Raw genomic sequence first — 9,997 nt, forward strand, 5'->3', positions numbered from 1 at the left:
GGAGTGTGTCCGGAGATGGGTGATCAGTCTGATCCAGGCCCGGAAGAGTCTGTTGCAGTAGGGACATGGATGTACAGGTTGCTGACCGGGAGTTGCGAGACTGCTGTTCCTGGATTTGCGCAGATCACGCTTTTTATCTGCGTCCACCAGTCTTTTATGCTCAGAGCTGCAGCACCGACATTGACTTGACTGCACCAAGCAGATCGGTTAGCAACGACACTCCCAAAGCTGTCAGGATCAATGCCTAGATTCTTCAGCGAAGCCTTGAGTGTGTCCTTGTACCTCTTTATTTGACCACCGTGAGATCTCTTGCCTTGGTGTAGCTCTCCATAGAAGACCTTCTTAGGTAGACGTTCTACCGGCATGCAGACAACATGGCCAGCCCATCGGGGTTGTGCCTTGCACAGCATGGCATGGCATGGATACTTGTCATGCCAGCATTAATGAGCACCTCTGTGTTCGGTACCTTGTCCTGCCATCTGATTTTCAGTAGTTTTCTCAGGGATCTCATATGGAAGTCGTTCAGTTTTTTAACATGGCGGCTATACACCGTCAGTGTCTCGAAAGCATAGAGGAGGGTAGGGAGAGCAACAACGCTGGGAAGACTTTGAGTTTGGTGGCAAGCTTGATGCCTCTCCTATCCCATACATTTGAATGGAGTCTGCCAAAAGCTATGCTGGCTTTGGCAATCCTGGTGTTGACCACATCATCTATATGGACTGCTTGTGAGAGGGTGCTGCCGAAGTATGTGAACCTGTCTTCATTTTTGAGCTTTGTCCATTGACAGTGATGGATGGTTCCAGGTAATCTTTTCCCGGAGCTGGCTGATGAAGAACCTCGGTCTTGCTGGTAGAAATGGTGAGTCCGACGTTGGTGCACGCTGTGGAAGAAAGGTCCATACTCTTGCATGCCTGTCTCCTTGCTGTGGGCACAGTCATCTGCAAACAGCAGGTCGTGAATATTCTCACCTTCGTTTTGGCTTGAAGCCTCCTCAGGTTGAACAACTTCCCATCCAGACGGTATCGGAGACCTACTCCATCATCGCTGTCCTTGAAAGCATCCATCAACATTGCAGAGAACATGAGGCTGAAGAGAGTGGGGGCTAAGATGCATCCGTGTTTCACACCATTCGTAACTACAAAGGGTTTGGAATAGTTACCCTGGTCCTGGACTCTGGCAAGCATACCATCATGAAACTGCCTCACCATTTCAATGAAGACTTCTGGACTTCCAAATTTAGCCATGATCTTCCAAAGGCCTTCCCGGCTGACAGTGTCGAATGCCTTAATCAGGTTCCCGAAGGTGGTGTATAGCTGGATATTTTGTTCAAGACACTTTTCTTGCATATGCCTGGCAGCAAAGATCATGTCGATGGTGCCTCTCTCCTTTCTGAAGCCACATTGACTTTCTGGCAGTAGGCTATGATCAATGTGTTCTGTGAGTCTGTTCAGCAGTAGCCTGGCGAGGACCTTGCAGCGATGCAAAGTAGAGAGATTCCTTTTATGGTTGTCGAAGGATTCGCGATTGTATTTGCGTTCGTAAATGTGAATGATGGATGTATTTTTGAATTCACGGGGTATGTCTTTCATCTTCCACATCCCACAGAACATCTCTGTTAGTCTTCCCACTAGTTTAGGCCCACTAGACTTCTGGATCTCAGCTGTGATGGAGTCTGCTCCTGGAACTTTCCCACAAAACAGGAGCTCAATGGCCTTATGAGTTTCCAGCACTGTTGGAGGGTCAGCCAATCTCTTGTCGATCTCCACCTGGGGTAGACGGTTATATATATATATATATATATATATATATATATATATATATATATATATATATATATATATATATATATATATATATATATATATGTGTGTGTGTGTGTGTGTGTGTGTGTGTGTGTGTGTGTGTGCCCATCCCAAATGTTCTCTATGGGCATCAAAGGTGGATCTTGGGTGATGGATTATTAAATCCTTTTTGAGTGTTTGAAAGAGTCCTGGATCAAATTAAGTGATTCTTCATTATAACACATTCTCTGGTATAACATGATTGGTGTATAACACATTATCAGGTATAACATAATTGGTGTATAACACATTCTCTGGTATAACATGATTAGTGTATAACACATTATCAGGTATAACATGATTGGTGTGTAACACATTCTCTGGTTCGCTTTATCGTTGATTAAAGAGGGTTTGTTGAGGATACCGTCAAAGTGTTCCGCCCAGCGATCCGGTATCTTCTCCTTCTCGGTTATGAGAGTGATGCCATATGAGCTCAAGAGTGGGGCTGTGCCTGATGTTACTGGGCCATAAACATCACGAAGAGTACTATAGAAATTCTTCATGTCGTGTCTGTCGGCAAAGGACTGGATATCATCAGCCTTTTGTCGCAGCCATGTGTCCCGCATCTCACGCAGTTTCTTCTACACACCTTGGCGGACTCTGCTGAATGCATCTTTCCTTGCAGCGGACTTGGAGTCGATGTTGTGTGCACGATTGAGACGATGCTTCTCCTCTAGCAGGGACTGTATTTCTTCACAGTTCTCATCGAACCAGTCTTGGTGCTTTCGCGGAGTGAAGCCAATGGTTTCAGATGCAGTAGAGTGCACCAGATGTTTGAAGGTCGCCCAGCATTTCTCTACGTAGTTGGTATCAGAGTCTGTGGTTTCTAGCTGCCTTGTCAGAGCTTCAGACAGAGCTTGCTCAGAGTTGCAGAATTTCAGCCTGGAGATGTTGAGTCGTTTTGGGACTTTAATTCCCTGTGGGCATCTGGGAGGTTGAATTTTATGATTCCTCTTGGAAATCAGTAGCCTGTGGTCTATCCAGCAGTCTGCACCACACATGACCTTGGTCACACGAACATCCTGCCTGTCATTCCTACGGACTAAGATGTAGCCGATCTGATGACAATGCATCCAAATTGTTGTATAACGGTTAGGTAGATGGAAGATGGTGTTTGTGATCAGGAGATCATATGTTGCGCGCATCCTCAAGAGCAGATATCCATTGCTGTTGCAGTTGCCAATTCCATGTCTACCAATAACTCCCTTCCACGAGATGTGATCCCCGTCAACTCTGGCGTTAAAATAACCAAGAATGATCAGATTGTCCTACTTTGGTACCGAAGCAATCCGAGATTCCAGATCCTGGTAGAACTTGTCTTTGGCTTCCTCCGAGTAGGTCATGGTTGGTGCACGAGCACTAATGAGTGTGGCTTGCTTTTTGTCCATGTAAGGGTAGCTTCTGCATTATAAGCCGGTCATTGATTCTCTTTGGTGAGATGGAGAGCTTATTTACCAAACTCGACTTGACAGCGAATCCAACTCAAGACTCGCGACGTTCATCGGGGCCACGTCCACTCCAGGAAAAGGTGTAACCAGCTCCAACTTCAGTCAGTTGGCCGTCGTCGGCCAAGGGAGTTTCACTCTATCTTCTAGCGAGCAAGTTCTCTTGCAATCAGGGCAGTTCTTCTCTCTGGTGTGTCAGCGTCTGCACGATCCAATAGAATATGTATGTTCCACGCACCAAGAGTGAATGGAACCTTTTGGGTTTTCTTTGTGTTTCGACCGCAAGTATGGGATTCCCTCAAGCCTCAGTAAGCTGGTCGGGGTACATGAAGCAGGCCTTTTTTAGGTCACCTTTTCTAGCCCCTTTATCAGGCTATGGAGGTAAGCAGCGCTATCCTGAAGAAGTCTGCTTAGTCGCTCAGACTGCAGCCGACATCTATTTCTGCTTAAGATCAATGGAAGACGACCATATGGCCTGAGCCGCCTGCGTCCAGGTCCGCCACTACGACTGCCAGTGCATCCACACCTGCCGCGTCGCAGCTCGCACATCGGGTGATGAAATAAATGACGTGCGCGTGAGTTGGATTAAAGTGAGGAAGAGTTGCTCTGAGTCAGCCTCACTCTCTCGTCCAGACTCAACTTTGCTCAGTTGCAGGACGTAGTCAAGACGGCTGGAATGGAGACTGGATGCAGTGGATGACCAAGGCGTCCAACGTGTCTTGCCGTGCTCTTAGCGCTCGGCATCACTTTGCTGGGTCCGTCTTCCTGCCAGTTGACCGGCTGATGGTTTCTCTGCGCAGTCCGCCGGACCCAGTCTTCACATGCAATGGGTGACAATCCCGGTGAGTCAGGGATATGGTACAAGGTGGCTGTTTGAATAGCCTTATCGATTTAAGGTACATCCTAACCATATGAATAGCCTACCGCAGGTAAGGTACATGGTTACTGTTTGAATAGCCTCCCACAGCTAAGGTACTTGCTAGCTATGTGAGTAGCCTTCCACAGTTAAGGTAGATAGTTGCCACATGAATAACCTTCCACGGTTAAGGTATATGCTAGCCATGTGAATGGCCTTCCCCATTTAAGGTACATGGAAGCAATGTGAATAGCCTTCCCCAGTTAAGGTACATGGTGGCTGTTTGAATAGCCTCCCACATCTAGGGTATACGATAGCCATGTGAATAGCCTTCCTCATTTAAGGTAAATGCCAGAAATGTGAATACGCTTAGCATGATATAAAATAAAGCAAAATTATCTGGAATCAAAAGAAATTAGAATAGGAATGTGTTCTATCAAGCTATTTGAGTGTCAGAAATTATTTACAAAACAATTGCACAGCTCTCCCCCTCTAAAGTATTAAATAGTTGTTCCCGAAAACATGTACCGTTGCTGAGCTCAAATATTCGGCTTTTCATTGCACTGCACTGTCTACTTACTTTTCCACTATTAAATACTACTAACCTATTTACTACATTAAAGCCTGCCATGGTAATGGTTGTGATGGCTGGCTATCCCACGTATATAATGCAATGTACTGAATGCAATAATGTTTTCTGATTGGTCAACTGTGATCGGCAGACAATCACTACCCCTTTAGAGGTTTTGTTTTCTAATTGATGTGCTACTTTTAGTGTGCGTGTATACTAAATATATGTGCAAACTATGGGAAATGTACTAATACTTTGTATTTAAATTTTCAAAACTTCCCAGGAAGGTATGGTATGGGAAGTGAGAGAAGGCTAGTTGACAAGTTCTCAAACCTGACGAGATGAGACTGCCTCTTCCAGTACTTGAGTCATAAAGTAGCACATACAACCCTAATCCAAGAACCAGATTAAAAGTCATGAAATACTCGTCACAGTTACCTAGCTTACACTCGTGCTGGTAGTACTCATGGGGTTGGCCAGACTGGCAGACTGTCTTCCAGATAAACATCATCAGTTAATAAGTCAGGATTGCGTTGCTATCCAGCTACAAAGAAATATCTAATTTCCAAACTGAGTTTTGATACAATAAGCTTTTTAATCCTGACTTGCTTCCCAATATTTAAGTACTTTGCTGAGGACAATAATGCCCCTAATATAAAATCTAATCTGATTTTAATCCAATAATGTTGGAAATCTTGATTTTAAACAGATTGCCTGCCACCATGACATTTATATTATCAACATATAGTTAACTGTGAGCATAAGCATGTGAACATCTGTCAATGAAATACCCAGCTTATATTATTGGTGCAGCTCCTTCTGGTTCTTTTTCAAAACCCTGATTTCACCAAAATACTCTCCATATGGTATTCACAGAGTCTTTTCATTAGAAGTCCTTATCCAAATGAATTCGCCGGCTTGCGTCATTAGAGATCCTTGTCCAAATGAAGTCACAGAGTCGTCTCATCTGACGAACATGTCCAAATGAAATCAACGACTTGTGTCATTAGAGGTCCTTATCCAAATAATGCAGTCATCTCATTAGAGGTCCTTATCCAAATGAATTCACAGACTTGTCATTAGAGGCCCTTGTCCAAATGAATTTACAGACTTGTGTCATTAGAGGTCCTTGTCCAAATAAAATTCAGTCATCTCATTAAAGGTTTTTATCCAAAATGAATTCACAGCCTTGTGTCATTAGATATCCTTGTCAAAATGAATTCAGTCATCTCATTGGAAGTCCTTATCCAAATGAATTCATACGCTTGTGTCATTAGAGGTCCTAATTCAAACGAATTCACAGACTTGTGCCATTAGACGTCCTTATCCAAAATGAATTCACAGACTTATGTCATTAGAGGTCCTTAACAAAAATGAATTCACAAACTGGTGTCCTTGTCCAAATGAATTCAATCATTTCATTAGAGGTCCTTACCCAAAATGAATTCACAGACTTGTGTCATTAGAGGTCCTTACCCAAAATGCCAAAATGAATTCTCAGACTTGTGTCATTACAGGTCCTTGTACAAATGAATTCAGTCATCTCAACAGAGTCCTCATTCAAAATGAATTCACAGGCTTGTGTCATTAAAGGTCCTTACTCAAAATGCCAAAATGAATTCTCAGACTTGTGTCATTAGAGGTCCTTGTACAAATGAATTCAGCCATCTCATTAAAGGTCCTCATTCAAAATGAATTCACAGGCTTGTGTCATTAGAGGTCCTTACCCAAAATGCCAAAATGAATTCTCAGACTTGTGTCATTAGAGGTCCTTTCCCCAAAATGAATTCACAGACGCTTGTCATTAGAGGTCCGGATCCAAACTGAAATCACAGACTTGTGTTATTAGAGGTCCTTATCCAAAATTAATTCAGAGACTTGTCATTAGAGGTCTAGTCCAAATGAATTCAATCATCTCATTAGAGGCCCTTATCCAAAATGAATTCACAGACTTGTGTCATTAGAGGTCCTTACCTAAAATGAATTCACAGACGTTTGTCATTAGAGGTACGTATCCAAATAAATTCGCAGACCGGTATCATCAGAGATCCTTGTCCAAAATGAATTCATTCATCTCATTCGAAGTCCTTATCCAAAATGAATTCACAAAGATGTGTCATAGAGGTCCTTACTTTATATGGCACAGCTATCATTGTATTTAAAATATGGTCATCCATGACAAGTACTCTTCCAAAACATAGGATGTTCAAGCCAGATTATATTGTCTCACGTACATCTTACATCCACATAATCTTCTTCAAAAAATGGCCTCAATTATTCGAGACAGAAAAACAGAAATATAAACACAACGCTATTTCCATCACTATCTGTATACAAAGAACTTGACAACATTAACAGAAATGCTGCATAGAGAACCAAAATACCTGGCTAGAAAAATAAAATGGAGCATGTTTTCAGTACATATAATTCAATGTCTCTCATCTGGCCTCGATGTTTGGTTCCATGAAGTAAAAAATGACTAAAATAATTGTATTATCACAGCAGAGTCCTACCTCATTTCTATGCAAAATTTTAGAGTGGTCAAATTCATTTTCTTTAAAGCTTTTTCGTGAAAGATTCAGGTTTGCTTGAGGCCATAAGAGGGAAATATTCTTTAAATGCCTTTAATTCTCACTGCTTAATTGGTGATAGTAATTAGCAGGAAATTCAATACCACTCTCAGCAAGTATTCACTCAAATGTCGTGATATAAAATAAAATAATACAGCACTCCTGCATATTTAATAGTCTGATATTCCATTCTATTTTAAAAGAGAAATAATGTACCGGTATCAACAATGCACTGAGTGAACATTAAAAATAGGACGAAATTAATTAGTGCCGTATGAACAGAATGACATTTTTCTCTCTTTTAAAACATTTTTTTTTCAGCTTGCCGGAATGTGCCCGAGACTTCACCATCTACTCTCATCCCCAAAGGTTCCAGTCCAAAAATTAAACTCAACATTGCTCTTCTTTTTGTTTCAATCATAGCATTTGGAATAACATTTACAGGTTATTGACACATAAATCTGATTTGGACAATGCTTCCATTTCGAAGACACATATAATCTTTACCAATTATGAACAAAGTTTTTACAATAGTTTTGTTAAAAATTATGTTTCATTGAAAAGCAACTTCAGCTTCAGCTATTTAAATAGTAAACCAGAACAAATTTTATTTAAGCAAATGGAGTTATCATTGTACAATATATCTGGATTCAGTTATTTAAAATACAATTGGATATGGCTACTCAGTTGCTTTAACGTTTGCTTTATTTCTAAGCGGTATAGCTTTGTTTGCTTATGAACATATTGGTTGTACTTTGTTTAATATAGTTAATTAATTTTTGAACATCACATGTGCACAAATGCCATATATAAGGGACAGTATGCTTAAACAAAGAGAGCAATTTATTATGTGTTCATGAATTTCAAGTAGATTGTTACTGAATTGATCAAGTCATGTATATCCCTTTCTAACATTTCTTTAATCTAACACTTTACTGACAAATGTTTTATTTTAAAAATGCACGTTTAAGCGTTCCTTTTTATTGAATAAATTCAAATATGTCATATATATTCCAGAGCTTTCAGTTTATACTGCAGATATAATTCAAAATTATAGAATAAACTGTGGAAAAATACAAGTTTTTTTAATTGACTTAAGAGTACAGCACAAGTAATATTTTGATGGATTTTTTAATAAAAGCATACAAGATTTTTCATGTGGAATCCTATCTAACAGAGTTTCAAATAAGATTTAAAAAACAAAAAGAAAAATGATTGCTTAATTTTTTAAAAAACAACTCTTTGTCTGTCACTAAAAGTCTTTTTTTTATCCTACACAGAAAACACTACCTGATATTGGAGTGCTTTGAAAAACAGACAATTAATGAGCCACAGTGAACTTTTATTTTTGTCCTACTCAGAAGACTGCTAGATACATGGGGTGCTTTTCAAAAGACAAATAATAAATCACACTGATATTATTTTCACCTGCTTTTAATAATTATATATATCTCTAGTAAAAGAACAATTACATCAACATACCTTCTTTAAATTTGTTTTAATGTCATTGCTTAAGTCATTAATTATCTCTGCAGAAATGCATTATTTCTTTATATCACTTCAAATTTCAGAATCATCTTAAACAGACATAACAAGGAATAAGTTTGGTTATCAGAGATGAAATATTAAAACCATAAGGTTTAGTTACATAAAAGGTTGAGTAGATCTATCGCTTATTTTAAAAATCACAAACCTTTCACCAAATTAAAAATATTTACAAACTATGATATCATGACAGCTGATTTACTTTTCATTAATATTTTAATATTTTAATTTTAATTTTGATTAGAGGGTCCACAATAACTTCTACATGGAACCAGTCCCCACATGATTGCTGTCTTCTTAGTTCTATCAAGAATATATTGTTGCGTTGCAGAGATATAATGTTTCCATGCCTTTGGTATTAGCTTTTCACTTTTTGCAAATAAACAAAATACTGCACAGAATCAAGAGTAGGTAACCACTCTACATTAACTGGTTCTATGTGGAAACCATGCAGATCCTCTTGACGTACAATGAAACATGTTCTACGAGATGCACCCCTCCTACCAACAAGCTATGGTCTTTCAAGACAGGTGGTCTGTCAATAGAGATCATTACATTAAAAGAATTGTACATGAAAATTCTGGTCATTCATTTTTTTTTAAATGCTCTTCCCGAATATTGTTCTTTCAAGTCAGACTGTACTGTATAACTTATAACAGACAATGGCAGATTGTCATATGCCTCATACATTATTATTTCTACTACCGTAGATAGTGGATAATTAAAATTTAAATAGCTCCGAGCGCCCAGTCAGCAATGCCGACGGTCTAGGTGTATCAATAGCTCAAGGTGAAAGGTAAAATGTATCAAATGTATTCAATTATTTCATCGACAAATTTCTCAATCGCAACAAATAAAATCAATGACCTACCTATTCACAGTTGCCAATTAATATTTCATCATATGAAATTAAGGTCTTAAGTGAAAGTGCGTCTTTATAGTGTTGTATCTATTATTCATCTATCAATCACTATCCGCCTCTTGTTTCTCCTTGGTACTTCCGGTACCCTTGAATACGTGCCCTCTTGGTACTTCTGGATCTATCCTTCAAACACTTCCGGTACTTTCCATCGCGTGCTCCTTCCCGTGCTGCGCCTCCACACAGACTACTGAGGTCACAATAAACGCCTACACGTGCTGTCCAGATCTCCTCCCTCGTTTCCGATCCT

The 9,997-nt window shown here is 39.8% G+C and overlaps 1 protein-coding gene across 1 annotated transcript in view; it reads left to right on the forward strand.

Moving 5' to 3' along the window:
• Nucleotides 1-7,735, forward strand: part of LOC149779229 (von Willebrand factor D and EGF domain-containing protein-like) — a 42,117-nt gene extending 34,382 nt beyond the window's left edge. Inside the window, exons 12-13 of the mRNA XM_089938410.1 lie at nt 804-858; nt 7,605-7,735. Coding sequence (XP_089794536.1) covers nt 804-858; nt 7,605-7,735 — 186 coding nt within the window. The remainder of the gene's footprint in view (nt 1-803; nt 859-7,604) is intronic.
• The last annotated feature ends 2,262 nt before the right edge of the window (nt 7,736-9,997 follow it).

This window comes from Sinohyriopsis cumingii, chromosome 17 (genome assembly GCF_028554795.1).
Source record: "Sinohyriopsis cumingii isolate HCF-2022 chromosome 17, ASM2855479v2, whole genome shotgun sequence".
In the NCBI taxonomy this organism is placed as follows: domain Eukaryota; kingdom Metazoa; phylum Mollusca; class Bivalvia; order Unionida; family Unionidae; genus Sinohyriopsis; species Sinohyriopsis cumingii.